This window comes from Lynx canadensis, chromosome C1 (assembly GCF_007474595.2).
Source record: "Lynx canadensis isolate LIC74 chromosome C1, mLynCan4.pri.v2, whole genome shotgun sequence".
Classification (NCBI taxonomy): Eukaryota; Metazoa; Chordata; class Mammalia; order Carnivora; family Felidae; genus Lynx; species Lynx canadensis.
In genome coordinates, this window is record NC_044310.1 from 7,182,752 (window position 1) to 7,203,709 (window position 20,958).

Genomic DNA, 20,958 nt, shown 5'->3' on the forward strand with positions numbered 1-20,958 from the left:
ATTAGCACCTGAGTTTGAGTGAATACAGTGTGCAAAGTGATCATATATTCCGAGTGTTAATTTTTTCACCTTCCCAAATGCCAAATGCTGCTCTGTTCCCTCTCTGTGTCACTGCTGAACCTGAACTTTGACCCTTCTTGTATTTTCCCTCCTGCTTACCTTCAGTTGATCCATTGATCGATGATTACTCTGGAAGTGGAGGCAAATGTGTGTATTTCATGTATTGGTTATTTCCAGTACTCTGATTTGCTAATCTGCCTCTGCTGGATCAGCCTTAAAATGAGCTTTGCATGCCAGCAATCCTAACAGGGAAATCCCAGACAGAGCATATTATAGGTTCAGAAATGATCCTGGTTTAGCCCTTCTCCATTTGGCAAACACACTGCTGAATTTCAGTTTGTGGATTAAATAGTTAATAGGCTTGAGAATCTCTTCCTACTTCTACTCTTCAGTTTTTCCACTTCTGTGATTAAACTGAATCCAAAGTCATAGCGGATGATGGTGGTGACACCAGCAACTCACATATCCTGAGTGTTTATAAAGTGCTGGGCCCCATTCTAGGGACCTTGAATGTATTATCTCATTTAATCCTGTCACTGATTCTGGAAAAAGTCCCGTTATGCCCACTTTTACCCATGAGGACACCGCTTACCTGAGGTGGTTAATTTGCTACTGAGATCTCATGGTTTCTGTGTGATTGGATTGGATAGCGTAACTCAGCTCCAGCTTTTAATCATTAGTACGCCTTTTTGGCCTCTTGAGCTCGTTCAGGGTCTGATTAATAGAAAGATCCTTTTAAATTAGCTATATAACTCTGAAACGTAGTGTACGTATAATTAAAAACAACTGCTTGCGGTTGGCCAAACGATCCATGACTGAGTAGCTCTGTGAATGTTGGGTTAGCACTCACCTGTGCTTATGCTAAGTTAGTTTCCTCCATATCTTGGGCCTCAGCTTACATGGTGATTAGGAAAACTTTTTTGTTTTCCTTTTCTGGAATTACAAATTAAATTTAAAATGTGTGCTTGAAATGAGGATATTTTATGAAGGATCATAATACCTAGACACCTCATTGTCCTCTCCATGTATATCATTAAGTTGGTGAGGACGTGGTTTCTTACCCTTTCCATGAGGGGATCTTTATCTTAGAAGAAATGAAGAATCTTGACTTCTTGGTTAAGTTTAGATTTTAATTGATTTGCTTGTTCATTTAATGAGGCATATAATAGGGCTTGACTAGGAGGACACACACAGGAGAAAGCAAACGCAGCCCTGGCTGCTGTGATGAGGCTAGGCCTTGCGGACACAGTAAGACTCCAATACCCAGTGGCTCTTGGACCAGAACAGCTCTGTCTGAGATTTCCGAAGCTGACCGATACTGATGTGAGAAAGACGCCATCTCGCTCCTGCTTTTGTGCCCCAGGTGGTGCTGCTATCAGCTTGTTGCGTCACTCTTTTCTGAGCAGTGTGGCATCTCCCAAAAAGCTATGCATGACTAAGTTTTAATTTTGTATCCCTGCAGGAAAGCAGCCCTGACTACTTACGAATTTCCATTTCGGTCTACTACTCTTAATGTCTTTTAGGGCTTGCATGTGTCCATTGGACCTTCTAAACTCCATCCATCCTATTCTTTCCGACCTTGCCGCCGTCACCTGATGGCTGATTTTTTGCTCCAGTTCCCATCCCCCTTTTAAAACTTGCTTGTTTTCCTATGTTCTCTATTTGCAGATGGTGGTTTTCAAACTGTCTTGAAGCAACCACTGGTTTTAAGGGGTTTCAAGAACTGGCTTTGATTAAATAGAGATGAGTAGACCCAGAGAGAGCAAATAATACTGCTTTCTGACTCTTTGACTCATATCATTTAAGGAAAACTTAACTTAGTTTTGATACAAGTTTTAAGTAATGCCGACTTTCTCAAATTTAAATATGAGCTAATTTTAAAATAGAAACCCATCAGTACCCATGGGTTTTCTCTGGTGTCTGCGACAAGGATGACAAATGAATGAAAGTACGTAGAGCAAATTAATTTTGTTGTTTGTGGCTCTTTTTATCAAAACTAAATTTAAAAACAAAACTTAGAGTTCTGTTAAAGACTTTTTAGTAAGTGAAAGTATGTCCCTGAAACTTGCATTTCATACTGGCAACTCGGCCTACCAGTGACTCCTGGTAGTCCTGTTAGGCAAAGTAAGAGCTGTACTTTGCAATAGTTAGCAAATAATCAGCCTTGATTTGCTTGATCTAATAGATGAATGAAAAGCATACCAACTTCATCAATTTGCTGATTGTTCTTCCCTGTTGAGGCAATTGGCCCTGAGTTCTTAATCAGAACTTACACAAAATTCTTGTGATTTCTGCAGTTACCTCTCCTTTTTAAAAGCATATTTTAAAGGCCCTTTTTAGCATGTTGAAATGCTGCTATACGAAGGATACTACGGAGTGCTCAGATTTTTGTTTTAACTGTAGCATCTTCTTGGGAATTTTTGCTGAATGCCATAAAATACTGGGCCAGGTTAATATTATTGATAAATATGTGATCATCTTTTTTTTCCTTTACCATGATAAATTACTGAGATTTAAGAGTAGTGTAAATTTAAAACATTGTAGATTCGGAGCCGTAGAAGGAATAGAAGGAATGTAGCATGTTTTATTTACAGAGGGTGCCTGAACATTATCCTTTGAGGCTCTGGTTACCCTCTACCAAATACAATATTAACCCACACTGGAGTTTCTTAGTTTCTAAATTCAGAAGTGGTTCTTCACCTCTACGATACCAGTATTAAAGACAGACATGTTTTAGAACTGCCATCTAGAACAATTATAACTTGTCTTTGTATCATAACGTGTCTGTCTTGGCGCTTTAATGCTCTCCTTTCTTACGCTGGTGTTCCTTCCTGTCTTTTTTTTCCCTCTGCTCCTTTCCCCCCTCTCCACTTTTTCTGCCTTCCCTTCTTTCTGTCTCCCAGATCTGAAAGATTTTCAGAACAATAAGCATAGGTACTTGCTAGCCTCTGAGAATCAACGCCCTGGCAATTTTTCCACAGCGTCCATGGGGTCTCTTACTTCATCTCCATCTTCCTGCTCACTCAGTAGTCAGGTGGGCTTAACATCTGTGACCAGTATTCAGGAGAGGATCATGTCTACACCTGGAGGAGAGGAAGCCATTGAACGCCTAAAGGTAAGTAATACCTCAGACTGAATGAAAGGTGTTCTGTATAGTTCCATAAGGCAGAGTTAGGACTTAAAAACCACTGAGATTTTTGTTGAGGATATGGAAGAACTTTCTAACCCCTAGAGGTGTCCTGAAAATGGAATTTGCTGCTTCATGATATCATCAGTTGCTTTTCACCAGAATGCTTGAGTCTGACATGGCCAGACAGAGATGAGAGAGATGCATGGGGAGAGCAGAGGTTGGCCATGCAAGTAACTGATAAGTAGATATGTCCTTTAATTCTGAGGTAGTTTATAAGCCATAGGGAAATTGTTTAGTTAGAAATTTAGTGGGAAACTAATTTGTTAGAAGCACTTGGTTTCATTTGAAGATTGAATTCTGTATAGAGCCGTGTGTATGTTAGTAAAGTACGCAGTCAAAAGTTTGGACATGTGAGTAGCTGTACCAGGTTTATTCAGAACATGTGAAATGATAACTTCTGGAAGTTCATAGGAAGTCTTGGGCCCTACTCATACGGCTGTGGAAGGGCTGCCCGCCTCCTGGGCTGGTGCTCGTGGGGTCATGGGCCTCAGCGCCATGCTGTGCACCTGCATTGTGTGCTCACAGGTCCACCTGCAATGGCGCCCAGCTTTGCTTCCCCAGGCTGTGGTTGGCTCTGTTGGGTACTTTCTTGTCTTTCTCCATGAGTATAAAAGTGAGCAGTAGTGGTGCCTGCTGACTCCTGGCTCCCGGGTCCTTCCTGCCCCTCAGTGACTGCAGTGAGAACAGACCGTGCCATCTATCAGGTCACTGTGACAGCATCACAAATGCTTTTTCTTTACCTGCCCATTACCTCCAGGGTGATCGTTTGATCCACCACGCCTTTGGGACTTTGTATTCCCAAGTATGGGGGGGGGGGCGGGGATGGAGGTGTCGGGGGAGGAACAAGGAGGGCAGAGAAAGTTTTTCAGGGAGCTGGGAAGTTGCAGTTATGTTTGCAGCCAACAGGCTCTTTGCACTCGGTATTGTCCACAACTGCTGCTTGTTCAAGGACTGTTGGGGACAGTGACACACTTTGATAAATTAATGATGGGAAAGGTTTGCTGAGCCTTTTCACCGCTAAAAGGGGAGGAAGCTTGATAAGTTGAAGATGGCAGATGTTTTCATTTTCATTTTCAGGTGAGGCCAAAAAAGATCTTATTATTTTTTTTTTAATGTTTATTTGTTTATTGAGAGAGGGAGAGAGGGCGGGGAAAGAGAGAATCCCAAGTAGGCTTCATGCCCTCAGCACAGAGCCCAACATAGGGCTTGATCTCACAAACGAGGAAATCATGACTTGAGCCAAAATCAAGAGTCAGATGCTTAATTGACTGAGCCACCCAGGCGCCCCCAGAAAAAGATTTTATACGAAGAATAGGCTACTGTTTCTTAGTCTGCCTTTTCCCTTGGCATTTTACTCACTTCCAAGCTTAGGTGCTTCGGAAACCAGAGTGTTGATCTTGTCTCTTACTTCAGAGCATGTTAGCAGAAAGTGGATGAAGTCCTGAAATACCTAGCAAAGGGAAAAGGGTGAGAGATCTTTTCATCAATTGCTGTAACTTGAAGGGTGATTTCTGCTATTTTAAAATTGCCTTTGAAATTTTAATAGAGACATCAGCGGAGTCCGTGCAAGAACGCTTCCTGTGTGTGTTTTTTTCATGAATAGACATCAGTGACAGAGTTGCTGTGTGGGGTTCTTTCTGTTCAGGCCAGGGGTGGGGGGGGGTGCAGGGGTTCCATGGGAGGGAGGTGAGATCTCCCACTTACTATTTAATATGAAATGTTCTTTGTCTTTGAGGATTTTGAATCTCACCGTATGCCTGTTAAAGCCTTGGTGTACAAATGAGATTATACTTTCTGTTAACTTGCATCTTGGCTTAAAAGAAAAAAATTGTCCTAACTGCCAGGTGGGACCAACTGAAAAATATCATTGGATGTTAGGAGTCAAGGCATTAACCAGACTCTTTAGGAATTAGGTCACTCCATGTCTTCCAAATAGTTTCTTGGGAATAACACTGCCATTATTCAGGGAACCCTCCCCCCAATCTTTCTACTTCCCACCAAAACCAAAGCAAAATTGTTATTACTTTCATCAGAAAAGAAATTTTTCCGTTTTAATTTTCCTTTAAGCCAAAATAAGTGCGATCTTCCATTTTCCCTAGCTTTAGAAAATTGCTTCTTAATGGTTTTGCGTTGGATCTTGAGTGTTTAATGCAGCCCTGCAGTCTCTTGGGGCCTCAGCGCCTTAGCTCTGCTCCTGTTTTGTGAATGGTGAGAATTCCGTCCCAGCAGACCTGCATTTTAATGACTCAGGCGGAGAACATCTTGCGTGCACAGTGCAAAGCAGTGGTTATACAATAGAGATGCTTGAGAAGTTCTCATTTTGGGACCATTTCGTTATTGAATGTTTAGGAACTGTGTTCCTTAGACATGATACTGCAGAACAAAAATACTGTAATGGAAAACAGTAATAAAGGAGAGGAGGTTGATTCATTTTCCTAACACTTTCTTTTCCTTTGCTTCTCTGTATTTTTGACTTGAAAAATGTGATCAGTTGGTAGAAGACTTTTGCACAATGTGTTGCTACTGTTTCTTTTTTTTTGAATAGCTTCTTTCCGTATGGAAGAGACCCGTGTTAACCCCATCAATAAAGATTTTGATCCCTCCACAAACGTCTCTGGCAAAAGAGAGTGAAATGTAATTGCTCTCAGTTTTTAATCACAACTCAAACTGAGTTGGAATGAACATACCCCTGATTTGGATTCTTATTCAGTAAGGTTTTAAATATGTAACCATAGCTACCATGTGGTGGCTCTGGTGTTTATTAGTCTGGCGTCAAAGTCAGTACTAGGAGTGCCATTGCCGAGGCTTGGATTATAAATATCCACAAATATCCATTACAGAAGCATGCAAGGGCAGATGCTGGGGTAGGCGGCCCGAGGGCCCCACACTTGGAACTTACTTTATGGAGCATATGCTGTGTTCAGTACAGTAAAACCTTGGCTATCCGATGGCTTCAAGGAATGTTCCATGTAGTAAGCATTTAACCTTTTAAATATCACAATTTAACTGTCGTTTTTTTTTTCATGGAAATATTTCTGACTTGTTCTGTGGATTTTTCTGCCACTTTAACCGAATCATGACAAAGAAATTAAATCGTGTTTAGCTGTGTGAACACAATTACTAACCAGCGTTATACAGATAGTTAGACCTGCAGAATGTGAGGCCAAAGTTGAATGGCGCCTGAACCCAATGTTCCTTGGAGCTTAAAAAAAAAAGGTTGCTGATGTCATCGCTCTTTGGAATTTTTTGTGTTTGGGTACTACGTGCACGAAGGAAGGACCCTTAAAGATTGTCTCGACTCCTTATTTTTGAAGCATGAATCCCAGTTTCAGCGTAATCTGGAGTTGGGCTCCTAGGGTTATGGGCAGCACTGGGCACCGGTGTGCCAGTCCTGCCTGCAGAGCAGGTTGACAACTCAGAGACCGCAGTTGTCTCCTGTTGGCAGCTCAGTTTTATTTATGCTCAGTTTGCTATTCAGGCTTCAAGAAAGAATGTCCTTCACTCTTTCTTAATTGATGGCGAGCTGTTTTGTCAAATATTTTCTTGAAATCCCATTGATTCTGCCTTAATTGAAGAAAGAATGTCAAGAGTCAGGAATCTCAGCCCTAGGGTTTAGTGGCTCAGGAAGTAGTGTGTCCTCAGGTTAGTCCGTAGGTTCTCTGGCCCCCAGTCTCTTTCTTTCTAGAATGGTTCTGGAATAAATGGCTTTTTCTAGCACTGAAGTTTTGCTCAATATCATTTTCTCTGAGCTTTCTTCAGATTTTTAAAAAATAGCTTCTGAGACAACATAAAAATTGCAACTTGAAGCTGTAATGAAAAATAAAACTAGTATCATCCTCAGCTAACTCATTAAATCTTCTCCTTATAAAGAGATTGTGTCCTGATTTACCCTCCAGGTGGAAAGTAGAATTAGAGAGTTCGCATTAGAATTGGCAGCAAAAGACAAGAGGGTCCCTCCACAGCGATTTTGCTAGATGGGCTGAGTTTACAGTTGCCCCCGAATGGAATAGCTTTCATATAGCCAGATAAACCTCTTATCAGACACAGTCTGCTCCTGAAAATAACCAACCCGGGGGGAAGAAAAAATTTAAGTAGCTCCTGGGTCAGTTTGTATTCCGTATCCAACATCAGTGGCTTGTGGGCCACACTCTGCATAATGAGCACCAGTCTAGATGCTCCGGTTTGGGCAACCTCTTGTGCTTATCCTTTGTTTTCAGAGTTACCATTTCGAGACTGTCAAGGTTTCTCCCCAGCCGTCTTTAATCAGCCTTACTGTCACAGAGGATATGGTGCCCGCTTGTCTTGTATTTGCCCTTTCACAGTATATGCAAAAGCACTTAATGCTACTCTGCTAGAACTGTTGTGTGAAGAACTTCTGTGGTGCTTGCTGGCCACTTGGTTCCTGGTACGCTTCCTGTCCTGGCCATCTCACTCCTTGCCAAAATTGTATGGGTGTTTTGGTTGCTGGCCCTCTGGCACGGCATATGGGCTCCTCCCTGAACTTGGGAGTGGCAGGTGCACTGCATGCGAAGTCAGTCCTGGGAGGCATGTGCAGCGATGCCGTTCAGGTAGCCGTGGGGTCTGTTCACAGGGCTAATGTGGCCAGCTTGAGTGGTGTTGTCTCTTTGGCTCCACCCTCCCCGCTCCCGCTGCAGACTTGCTCTCACATCCCCCAGGTTGTGAGTGACCCTTCCCAAACGAGTACCTTGTCAGTGGCCCCCTTTGTGTGGACCGTACTGGTGCCCATGTGGTTTCTGACTTTTCTAACTCGGTTACCGGTTTTGCTCTTTGTCCCTCTTCACTAGCTGTTGCCGTCCTTCACCGTCATCATCGTTGTCATGCTGTCCCGTTTGTTTCTCCTGACGCTTGTACTCCTCTGCTTTTGCGCCCCCTCCCCCGCCCCGCCCCTGCTGCCTGGAATTTTCACTCGTGGCTTTTTTTACGTGCTCTCGTGTGTCATTCCAGAAAACGAAATCGCAGGTGTCTTAGGGTTGATCGTATTACGTGTTCACTGTTTCTTTCTGTGTAGAGAATTATGTTTTCAGATCCCAGCGGCTTCTTACAATAGCCTATTAAGTGAATCAGACAGTGAAATATTTTGCAAACTGTGCAGGGTTTTCGTCCCTAGTCATAACCACTGCTGTCCTCAGAGCTGTCATCCCATCATCGCTAGTCTCCTCATCCTCACCCTTTGACTTTCGGATTTCGTCTCCGTGACTAGATTTCTCCTGCTTTCTGCATGTGCTCGTCTCCCTTTCAGGTTTTCCTCCTCCTCCCTCCATTTTCCACCGAGTTGGTTCCCACTTGTCCTTCATTCATCAGTGTGAGCATCCTTCTCGTGCTCACCCATTCTCCTGCCACCTGTGAATGCTTCGCTTCTAGCACTTGGCCAACCGCTCCGTGGTCTTCTCCTGCCCTACCCGCGCATAGTCCGCAAGCACGCTGCCCTGGCCACACTGTTGTTCCTGGAAAATGCCAGCCATTTCTTCCCTCTTCCCTCACGTGTTTGTGTGGTGGCCCCTGCTCCTTGTCTCTGCTCACGCAGAACCTCGGCAGTGAGCCCTGTCCTGACAGCCCCACCCCAAACTGCTCCCGCACTTACCCCTTTCCCTTTCTTGCTTTTTTTCCAAGGTACTTACTGCTCTCTGACATACCGTATATTTGAATTATTGATTAAAATCGATTACTTCAGGCTCTTTACCAGAATGGAAGTCTTACGAAGACAGAGATTTTGTTCCTTGCCACATCTCTGGTTGCCTGAAACAGGGCTTGGCATGTAAGGAGGTGATGTAGAATTACTGAGTGAACGAGTCACCGGTTATTTCTCTCTCCCTAGTATATGGTAAATTCCTTGAGATCAAGAAATCTTATATTTCTGGCATTGATAAACACTGAGTGGGAGACGAGGAAACTGTCACTTCAGTGGCTACGTACCTTCAGATGAGATTAATACTAAACCTTTGTATGGCAGGTATTGGGTTGTGTTCAGGAGGGTATTGTGTTACAGGGGAGTTAAAATATCATTTATTTACCCTTCGGGTTCTTGGCTGGGGCTTCTACAACAAAAGATTAACAAGAGAAAAGCACACGAATTGATTTCATGTAAGTTTTATGTGACATGGGAGCCTTCATAAGAAAATAAAAGACCCAAAGAGGTGTTAAACCTGAGCATTTTTGTGCTAGGTTTGATGACGAGGGAAGAGTCATGGGAAATTGTGATAGGATGGGGCGGGGGAGGGGGGACGGGTGGGTACCTATTAAGGCCTATTTGTTCAGATTCCTCCTGGTGTTCCCCCATCTTTGGGGGTGAGGATGTGCCTTTTCTCCAGTTGGGGGTGGGGATCTTAAAGCTTGCTTGAGGAGATCAGAGTCCTTCCTGCAGATACCATTTCTCCGATTGCTTCAGCTGAAAATAGTCAGTATGCCAAGATGCCATATTGTAGGCAAATGTGTTCTGAGCCCCATCAGTGTTATGGTGAAATTACAGTATGGAACAAAAGCAATGAATACCTTTGGTGGCTTTATTCTTTTGTAGAAGTGGCTGTTGGGAATAATGTCTTGCATTTTTGGATGTTCGTGTTACTCTTCCTTCTGTAAACACACATATACACACTCGCTACTAGGGCATTTTTATTAGGACTTAGGAGGATTATATATCTAGGGCTGATTTAATGCCAGATCTAGTCTTTGTGATTTTTATTGTACGTAATATTAAGAAAGGCAAAAAATCTCACTGTACTAGATTCTGCCTCATACCCACAAAGGGCATCTTGCTGTCCTTCCCAGACCTAGCCTGTCACATCATAAGTGTCTTCACTTGAACTGTGGACTTCCTCCCTTAGGAATCGGAGAAGATCATTGCTGAGCTGAATGAAACCTGGGAAGAGAAGCTGCGTAAAACAGAGGCCATCAGAATGGAGAGGTCAGGATATTATTAAGCTCGGGGAGTGTCTGCACATTCTCAGGGGAGCTGGGATTCCTTTTATAGAAGGAGAAGATGAGCTGGAAGTAAAAGCGAAGCCCCCCCCCCGCCCCCGGCGTCCACTTCACCGACCACAGAACAGAACAGAGCCCAGCCTGCTCTGGGCCTTCCACCAGTGAGGCTTACATAGTCCCCCGTTCTCTGCGGGAGTCCTGTGTTCCTTACCGGACCGAGTGGTGCTCAGGGCCCATATAAAATGGAAGATGTTGAGGGATAGAGTTTTTACTCTGCAAAACAACTGCCTTTGATAAAGGCCCAAATAATAAAGCCCTTCGGATGATTGTCTTTGAGTTATGTTTTCTAGAACCTCTTAGGTTAAGCGGTGAAGTAGTTTGATTTGCAGACTTTTAAAATCCCTCTTCTACCTTAACCTATCAGTTCTCTACCCTGAAGGTGAATGTAACCTGAAATAATACTTTTCCTTTTGGGATGAATACACATTTAAAAAAGTTCACACCTGTCTTCCTCCTCCACGGAAGATGAGGAAGAAGTGAGTGTTGCTGTATGGATGCAGTGGGTGTATCAAACACTCAGAAGTTTCTTCTTACAAGGATTTTAAGCTAGAATTGTTGAGTCCATATGATGGTGGGCATGGGAGCATAACATTTGAGAAAATCACACTTCTAGACAATCTTAACATATCAAAGTTCCTTTCTGATCGCTTTCTTAGATTTTTTGTCAAAAGGGCTCTGTCAGGGTTTGTTTTTTTTTTTTTAATGTTTCTTATTAATTTTTGAGAGGGAGAGAGAGTGGGGGAGGAGCAAAGAGAGAGGGATGCCCAGAATCTGAAGCAGGCTCCAGGCTCCGAGCTGGCAGCACAGAGCCAGACGCGGGGCTCGAACCCACGAACTACGAGGTCAGCTGAAGTCGGATGCTTAACCGACTGAGCCACCCAGGTGTCTCGCTTTCTTAGATTTTGAAGAAACGGTTCTTTGAGTTAGATGTCTGGCCTTAAGGACTATCCCTTTCTTCCTTTTTTAAATATTAGTAGACATATTATTTATGAATTACTGTCTGCCTCTAAAGTCAGATGAGACAAAGTCCTTACTTGGGTGAATATAACTTTACCTAACATGGGAACAGAATTTATTTTGAATGTGCTGTTTTTCTTAAAAATAATTTCTCATTAATGACAGGATAGACAGGTTTTTCACATTTGTGTTACTAACAGGGACAGTAGTTTTTGCTTTGCATGCTTTATTTTCTAGTTCATATGAGACTGATTTAATTGACGTTTGGTGTTGGTATTCTGGTGTGCTTGTTGTTCTTCTAGAGAGGCCTTATTGGCGGAGATGGGAGTTGCCATTCGAGAAGACGGAGGAACCCTGGGAGTTTTCTCACCAAAGAAGGTAGGACACAGTGTTGTGAAACTCCACCCAAGAAAAGACAAACTTCCTGTCTGTCTGGGTCACTGAGGCACTTGCGGCCTTTTAGGGCTGTCCCCTCCTCCTTTCATTTCGTCTTGGGATTCGGCTTAATTTCAGAATTTCTAATTTCATCTTACAGTACAAAGGCAGCCTGTTTCTAAAATGCCTGTCATGTTTGCTGTTTAAAAAACAAAACGCAAGGCCATAAATCTAACTTTCGGTCGCGATTCCATACGTTTACTCATGTGCGTTGTTGCTTTCTTTTCAATTCCCAGCCTCTCATCTAGCATACCTTGCTTCAGTTTGGCTACTCTTTCTATGTAGATTTTCCCACAGATGCCCGCAGCCCTGATTTATAACTCTATGGAAGCAATTTCAGCCATTCAGGTTTGTTTAGAAAAATACCACTCAAGTTTGCTTCTTTAGTTTGTGTTACAGACGGTCATTGTACTGAGTAAAGCAGTTCCTGTCCTCACCCTTGTAGCCTCCTCTGCTTCCTTCTTAGTTTAAAAAAATAAATAAATGAAACTCCAGTAGTTACCATCCTACTTATGTTATCATAGTTGTTAGGTAGTAGATACCTTGTAGCTAATTACAATAGCGTGAGGTAGGTTTTGTTTTGGGTTTTGTTGTTGTTGTTTTGTTCTTTTACTGAGTTGCTTCCTAGTTATTGTTAGGTATTGGGAAACTATTATCAAATGATTATTTTTGTGTGCTTCTCATTTGACTGTAGTAATTAAACATAAATTGATTTATAAAGTAAATATATTCATGCCAGTAATAAGTGGTCCTTCATTTCAAATAACCCCAAATTGGCTATGAGAGATTCAAACATGTTCCGCAAGGCTCCGATGGTGATCTCTTTAGGTTGGCATTAGAGTGAGTGGGGACTTTTCCATTTTTGTTTTTAATATGATATGAAATATTCCTTGTTTTTGCCGGGATTCTTTTGGTTTGGTTTTTCTGTCAAGGTCACGTAATTTTTTAGAACTGGAACAATAATAACAGTATTTTGTCTGTCTGTATTGCCAGAGATCCCTGGTTTTCACAGTTTAGTAGTGTTTGCTTCGGTAAGACATTATTTATCAAGATATGACTTATGATTGTAGAGGTGTTATCAGTTCTACGTTTGATAGAATTTGTGCCTTTGTGTATCTTGAAAGATTTTACAACATCTTTCAGTGTAAAGAACTATATGGAAAAATTTGGTAACAACTTGTAAAAATATGGCATTTAACACAAGTTATAAATAACTTGAATTAGTGTTGTGATATAAACAGCCCAGAATTCCAACTGAGATCTCTGTTTCCAAAGCTTTTTCTTGCTTTAATTTTATTCATCTTGTTTTAACTTTCTAGACTTCCTCAGGAAAGGAAGGGATACACCACTGGCCACATCCAGATTCGGTTTTAGAACCTGTTTCTGATATGTTAACTTGATTGTGGTAATCATTGCACAATGTGTATGTGTATTAAATTGACACATTGGACACCTTTAAAAAAACACATTGTCCGACCTAAACATATACGATTTTGTCAGTCAGTCCTCAGTCCAATGGGGGATGGGGTGGGAGAATACTTTTAAGGCAAGGGAAAATGAAACCTATTTCTAGGATGCCCTTTTTCTGAGGCCAGTGTCACGATAGACTTTAAAGAACAGTACCCACAGAGGACTTTGACTCTCTCAAACCAGCAGAGCTCTTAACTCCAGAGGCAGATGCTAATGTAGAGCTTTTCCTAATTTCTTTTTAATCATCTTTCTCATTTCCTGTTCTTAACTCACTCATCTGACTCTTCTTTCATTTTTCCACGTTTGCTGGCACTGTCTTGAGTAGATTTTGACCCCAAGACCATGTGACTTATTTTTGGATTCCAATGGGGTATTTTCACCAAAGAAGGTTGGTTTTTCAAAGATTTTAGAAATATTAGAGTTAGATGAAGAGGACTTTTACAAGATGTGTATATTGTTGAATGCTGACAATTTTAATTTTTTCTTTAAAGTAGAGACTAATGAACTAAACAGAGTAATGGGGACCATGGAAGAAGTGATAAAAATTATAGAGGGAAGTGACAGGGGGTGTGGGGACATGTTTATAAAGTAAATGAAAAAATTAAGTATTTCTTGAGATTGTAGAAAGGGAAAATTGTTTTCCCTCCACCCTTCTGAATTCTTAGCTGAGAGCCCTGTAATAAGAGATTAATAAGAAAAAAACAAAAATAAGTTTATTAACATGTCTGCTTCATATGTGTGTGGGAGCTGCCCAGGGGGAAAGTGAGTGACTCCCCAAGAGGGCTTAGAGTTCAGACTTAAATGCCATGTTAGTAGGGAAAGGGGAGCAGGGACATAGGCCTCTCAGGAGGGAATGAATGATTTTTCAGGAAAGGTGAAGGGGCCCTTGGGAGAATAGATGGGAAGTGTGATCGTTTGCGACAAAGTCTGTCTGGTGTCGATTTCTGGTCTCCTCTCTTGGGACAAGAGTCTATCCTCCCTGGTTGATGGACTCCCGGAGGGGACACAACAGCTGAAGTCCTTTAGGAGGACCTGTCTTGGGGTGGAGGCCGAGGTGGGGGAGTGGGTGGGGGGGGTGGGGAGGGGGTTCGTTCAAAGGAAGCCTCTCCCTGTGGTTGCTGTTTTTGAAGTGCCTTTAGCTCAAAATAATCAATATGTCAAAGTGGCCTGTTTGGTTCCCTTCAAGAATTTCATCCAGATAGTTACAAAAATTGTGGTTAGCCCATCCAGAGAATCAACCTGTCTTTATTTTTCTTTTGTATTCTTTATGCTTTGACCTCAAGAATTGGATCTTGTTCTTTATCCCAGAACTCATGATTTTTGAATAGAATGTATTGGTGTAATTTGAGAAGGTTTAAAGAGAATGTTTTGTGTTTATAATGGAATTGCTACTAGGAATAAAAGATGTCCCTCACCTAGGGACTGTAGATAATCCAGGAAGCCATCAGCTTCCTGTAGGTCATTGTTCTTGTCACAGCCCATGCAGCGGTACTTGCTCCGGATTGATCATCTGTACCCTCTTTCAGACCCCACATCTGGTTAACCTCAATGAAGACCCACTCATGTCCGAGTGCCTGCTTTATTACATCAAAGATGGAATTACCAGGTATATTTGTGTCTTACAGCTACTTAATGTTTTCTGGTCTTTTCAATGATTGAATAACTAAAAGGAAGTTGTGTTTTGAAAAATTTGTTGTAATGATTTGCTTTTTCCTGTCTGAAATAGTTACAAACTATCTTGTCTTCCCAAATTATATACGTACTTTAGTCATCTGAACCAGTTAACATGTAGTTTTCCCTAAACACCCTAAGTAAAATTTTCTTCTAACTTCTTGTATGAATTCATTAGGGAGGTTAGTTCACTCGTGTCTTTTTATAAAGCTGAGTGAGTTACGTTGATGTATCCTTGCTCCTTGGTTTCTTATTCTCACGTGGGGAGCTTGATGATATGTGAAAATAAAATTTGCAGTTGAAAGACTCCGATAAAAAGAAGCGATACCTTTTTTGTACATACCAAAGACTAGTCTCTGGGAGAAAGAGGTTCATTGTTTCCAGTGCTTTTTGTGTCTGAATTTCCCTGGGAAACACTTTCCCTTGTGTTCAGGGTTGGCCAAGCAGATGCTGAGCGGCGCCAGGACATCGTGCTGAGTGGGGCTCACATTAAAGAAGAACATTGTATCTTCCGGAGCGAGAGAAACAACAGTGGGGACGGTGAGAGTTCCTGGCTTAGCTTTTCCAGCAGTCTTTTCATTCTAGGTTATTAGAAATCCCCAAGGCTTGGCATTCCCTGTCTCTTTCAGTGATATTTTCTCGTACGATCTAATATTTGGAAAATGGAGAAACCTGTGCTGCTTACAAATGCTGGGACGGACATAGCTATTTTACATGAAAATAGGCTGGACAAAAGGAGCCCTTTTGGGACTGCCAAGAACTGAGCAGGACAGAGGCAATTAGGCTTGGTCTTGAATGTTAATTAGTTAATAGACAAGTAAGAAAGGAACAAATATCCTGGGTAGTGGGAGATTTGAAGGACCTCTGATTTTGACCCAGTGGAACTTACTTTATCTAAAAGGGAAGAAAAAGTCAGTCTTGATTTTTGCCCAGGTTATTAACAAAACAATATTCTAATGGTATTTTTGTGCTATGTGATTCATTCCTTTAATCAGAATATTAGCTTTTGATCTTAAGTTTCTGGATAGTACCTGTATCTTAAGATTTCTGATAGTTTTCAGTTTTATGGACTGAACTCTCAGGTATTACCAAAACGAACATTTCCTGTCTTCTTCTGAAGCTTGTCAAATTCATTTAAATGTTTCTCTTAGCCGTATCCCTGGTTTGGGTCCCCCAGTGAGAGCTCCTGTGTAGATTCTCAGCCACTTGGTTACAGGAATCGATTCTGGTTACCCTGGAAGTCATCTGCTTTCCATTGTCTTACTCCAGTGGTTTGTGATGCTAATACTAGTTTGTGTTCTTCTTAGTTATCGTGACCCTAGAGCCCTGTGAACGCTCAGAGACCTATGTAAATGGCAAGAGGGTGGCCCAGCCCGTTCAGCTGCGCTCAGGTGAGACCAGGAAAGGTTTGAAGTCTTCAGTAAACAACATGTGGCTTGTGTGAGCAACTCTTTAATGTGTGACTCTTTGTTTGAAGAAGTGATAGCATTAGGATTTCTGGTCTTGTAAAACTCCAAAAGCTGTTTTTTTGCACTAGGGAAAGGGAGGGAGAGTGAGGTTACTAACCTAGGTAAGTACCCTTTTAAAAAATGGCTTCTTAACTCTGTTTCTGTTTTGTTCTAGGAAACCGTATCATCATGGGTAAAAATCATGTGTTTCGTTTCAACCACCCGGAGCAAGCACGGGCAGAGCGAGAGAAGACTCCTTCTGCGGAGACCCCCTCTGAGCCTGTGGACTGGACGTTTGCCCAGAGAGAACTTCTGGAAAAACAAGGGATTGATATGAAGCAGGAGATGGAGAAAAGGTGATGCACAAATATGACGTGGCCCACATGACCATCACTTCTTTTAAACCTACAGTATGTAGCACGCATGAAACAGTCCAGTGATTTCACAATTTATTTTTTCCTCTCTTGTTTTTCTTTTCCTTGTAGGCTACAGGAGATGGAGATCCTGTACAAAAAGGAGAAAGAAGAAGCAGATCTTCTTTTGGAGCAGCAGAGACTGGTAGGAGGCCATCCTCAATCCTCTGTTAGGAAATGGGCGGCTTGCTCTGGTCCCTCCCATCCACAGATGAGCACTCGCCCAAATGGCTTGTCCAGCTCTCACTGACACCATCTGCTATTCTCTCATTTCCTTAATGGAGAATGAACTTACATCTCCTCGTAGCCTTAGCCTGAGAAAGTGTCTATAAAGGTACGATGTTGTGCCTTTTATGTCTTAAAGTCAAATCGTTAGTTCTATCAAAACCAAGTGCTTTTTGAAGAACTATGGGAGCTTTTCTGGTAGCCTTTGCCTCCTGATAGTGGTTTTTGAGTATGCATCAGTGGTGGATCTTTTAATAATAATTATATTGAATATGGTGGGTGTTTGCCTTGGTTTTGTTTCTGATCACCTGATAGTACTAATTCTCTGCTCTTGGGCTGACTTGGGGATTGTTCTTATGCTGGGCAGACATTTTTTTTTTCTTTTTTTCTTTTTCTTTTTTTAGTTAAACTGTGTCTAAAAGTGTTGCTGCACAGTTGCATGTGTTAATCCTTTTCTGTTCCCCTGCATGGAGTCTGAATTCTCAATAAGGGTCTCCGTGGCATGTGGGATGACAGTGGAAGCAGGGGCTCACAACCAACTCAAATAGTAGAAGGAAGCCTGGTTCCTCCAGGTTGAGAAAGGGTTCGGGTGAGCAGTCGAAAAGTTGGTTTAAGGTTGCAGCTTATACTGCTAATAATGGCTTTAGCGTTTTATGATGTGAATTGATTCTCCAGGTTTGATAGAAACTGAATCGTATGGATAAATAAGTTGATCTAGTAGTTAGATTTTTGTTTTTAAGGTCATCCAGCTTTGGTTAACAAAGCCGTGATCATAAGAAGCTTCTTGGCATTCATTTGATATGTAAGGCAAAGGTATAATAAACCTTTGGGTACAGTGGATACAGTGTAGAATTTTTAAGATTCATGGACTTCTTTTAAAATAAGGGGAGATTAGGGAGAAAGCTGAGATACTGGTTTCTTCCCTTAGCGTAAAACACAGCATCTAAAATGCTGTGTGTAAACTGCAGCCTTATGGTGATGCTCTGCTTTGGAGAAGAGAGGCTGGTCGTTGTTGCTAACTGGGCCAGAAAAGCCAAGGGCTTGAGCTAAAGCGGCCTTTCCCAGGGCAACTCATTTCTTAGGCCTGGCAGTGGGTTAAATCAGTTAGTTTGTTATCTTGGAAACTGTAGTGAAGTCCAAGAAAGAATGGATTGTAGGAATAAATCACATGTTTGGGGCAAGATAATAGCAGTGTTTGAGTCCCTTCACGAAGCCTAGTCAACATTTAGTTTTTAATGAAAACAGAAGGAATTTGGCTACTGTATGATTAGGGGTTTGAAAGGTTTGTGACACATGAGGAGCCTTTTATCTTCATAATGTATGATTTAGTAACATGCCTCTGATGGTCTGTTACAGATCGCATGAGGACAGGTATCATTAAGCTGTGTGTGTTATTAACAGTAGTGCCTTGTATTTCTATAGTGCTTTGTAATTTACAGAGAGTTTTAACATCCATCAGTTTTTTTTGTTTTGTTTTGTTTTTTTGATTTCTGGAATAGCCCTCCCTGGTAGGCGTGTGTGTAAATAAAGTGAGTAATATTACTTCCCATTTATAGTTGAGTAAACCAAGGCTAAAAAAAGTCTGTCTTGCCCATTCTTAAACACCTGTTAAGTCACGGGTCTGACGCTTCACCTTGGGTCTTCTGAATTGCTTCCGTGTTCTGTTTTGTTTAGAAAGAGCAGTGCCTCTTCCCCAGCTGGGAGTCTTGTTGAAATGCAGATGCTGATTCAATAAGTCTGGGGTGGGACCTGAGGGTCTTCATTTCTAACAAGCTCCCAGGTGATGCCAGTGCTGCTGGGCCGGAGACCAGCCTTTGAGTAAAGCAGGTGAGAGAGATGATGATGGCTGGCGTTCTCCATAACCAAGAGCTGATAGTCCTTCTTTGCTCTGAAATAAAGATGCTGACCACTAAGTAAAGAGAAAGTAAATGTGTCTAAGACCTATTTCGTTTCCAGGGGACATACTTAGTCTGCAAGTAGTCAGGTCCTGGTTGTCATCTGTTCTGTGTATCTCAGAGCAGGTTAGGATCTCAAGAGCAGCTACTCAGAGCAGGGAGGCTGCTTTCCTCCCTTAAGTCCAGCTGTCTGTTCCACTCATGTTTCTTGTCCTCAAGAGGAACTGATTTCTAATGCCTTAGCCTAAAGAATATCTAGCAGTAACAATACTGAATGGAAAGTGTATTTTTATGACCCCATATTGGTCAACAAACAGATATATTTTGAATGCACCCTATGAATAAACATTGAGAGGATATAAAGGAATTCTTATGCAGTAAAATTGTATTTAATATTGTAATGTAATCATTTTGAATAATGACAGCCTTAAAAAATGGAGTTCAGGCTCATAAGTATCGTATTATGATAGTTCCCCAAATGCGTCACATTGTCACATTGCTGAACATTCTCTTATAGTTAGTGCTCTGTTACATACCTGGTCCTTTTTGTGCTTGCTTTTTTACACATGTGCTTTAGGTATCTTCTCTCTTAATTTGCATAGGCTTCTTGCAGAGTCTCTTACGGAGGCCTTTGCATTTGGGATTTAATGAAGGCAGAAGCAGCATTTAGTGACGTGAATTTGCCAGACCCGAGTAGTTTTTCCAACCCTGCAATAAGTCAATCTCAATATCTTTAAATCTTTTTTGACATGAGATAGGGTTTATACCTTGGCACATAAACTTTGCATACAGAATATTTAGTGTCATGGTCAGTACATGATAGGGGGGCTTTAAGAACATATCCTACAAGGTCAATACGACAGTATTTTAAGAAGAAGGAAAATTATGGCCACTTAGTTTAATTTGAGTTGTTTTGGATTTATGTAGACTTTCTTGTTTATTTGTTTTATTTATGATTTTTTATAACATGAATATATTTTATTTTTATTAGAGTTAACAGACCTAATCGTTGTCTCTCAAGCATGATACAAACGCAGATTAGAATATTTGTTATTTCATAGAGAGGTAGTATTCATTTTATCCTTAAGCAGTCTTAAAAGGAAAAGAGAAGAAGCCAGGGTGGGGGTGGAGTGATAGTTGTCAATTATGTGGGAACAATCAGAGTTGATGTTCTGTAAAATATAGTTTATACATATTGATAAGAAAACCTTTTTAAGAGTCAGACATACTTTATTCTCTAATGTTTGTTAATGTTCTCTTTTATCACTTAAGATTAGCCATTCTGAGGTTTACACTAAAAATGAAAAAAATAGCATAGAGTCTATAAATTTAGCTCTGCTTTTTTTTCTTTTTTAATGTTTTCAATGTTTATTCATTTTTGAGAGACAGAGAGAGCACATGGGGGGAGGTGCAGAGAGAGAGGGAGAGAGGGAGACACAGAATCCGAAGCAGGCTCTAGGCTCTGAGCTGTCCACACAGAGCCCGACATGGGCTCACGAACTGTGAGATCATGACCTGAGCCGAAGTCGGACGCTTAACCGACTGAGCCACCCGGGCGCCCCTGTGTTTTCTCTTGTTAAATTTTCAACCAGGTAGGATTTATAGATGGGTTTAGTACCCATTTATTGACCAACAGAAATAATAGATCACCAGCTCCAAATTCAGGGGCCAAATTGTTATCATTATTGTTAAAAGTTATTTTTTAGAAATAACTGTGCATATAAAGTAACTGCATAGAAGTCTTTGGCCTAGAAAGCAAGATACTATTTGCTAGAGATAATTGTGGTAATCACAGCCAAGTAAAAGAGAATGCTGAGATTCTTTTTTTTAACTAGACCATCCTGAACTACTCTTCTAAGTGAAAAGTTTCTTTTCCAAGGAATAGAAAGAATTCCCGAATAGAAATTCTTCCATAATCCTGTCCATCGTAGGGAATTCTAAATCCAACATTGCTTTCACTTGGATCCGTGTTATCAGGATGTGCTCTTGTTAGTTAAGAACAGTTGGTTAGTATCCAGATAGCCGTTGAAGACTAGTTAGTTGTTTTAGGCCCAAGTCCAAACAGCAGCCCGACTACCCAACTAAAGTTTTGGAAGAGGTAAAGTGCAAGCTAAGTATGAAAGAGTTAGAGACAGCATTTTAAAGTGGATCCATTTTTACATGAGCAGAATATAATCTTTCTGTGTCATGTCTTGATA

At 41.4% G+C, this 20,958-nt stretch overlaps 1 protein-coding gene across 10 annotated transcripts in view; it reads left to right on the plus strand.

Annotated features, from left to right (window-relative positions):
- KIF1B (kinesin family member 1B) overlaps positions 1-20,958 on the plus strand; it is a 147,052-nt gene that overhangs the window by 62,048 nt on the left and 64,046 nt on the right. For 5 of the 10 annotated variants that reach the window (XM_030327939.1, XM_030327933.1, XM_030327937.1 and 2 more), the window contains 8 exons: positions 3,042-3,175; positions 10,093-10,172; positions 11,506-11,581; positions 14,635-14,714; positions 15,213-15,319; positions 16,087-16,170; positions 16,403-16,583; positions 16,713-16,785. In XM_030327939.1, coding sequence (XP_030183799.1) covers positions 3,042-3,175; positions 10,093-10,172; positions 11,506-11,581; positions 14,635-14,714; positions 15,213-15,319; positions 16,087-16,170; positions 16,403-16,583; positions 16,713-16,785 — 815 coding nt within the window. Of the gene's footprint in view, positions 1-165; positions 208-2,963; positions 3,176-10,092; positions 10,173-11,505; positions 11,582-14,634; positions 14,715-15,212; positions 15,320-16,086; positions 16,171-16,402; positions 16,584-16,712; positions 16,786-20,958 lie in introns of all 10 variants that reach the window. The other 5 variants (XM_030327929.1, XM_030327931.1, XM_030327936.1 and 2 more) reach the window with 2 other exon arrangements.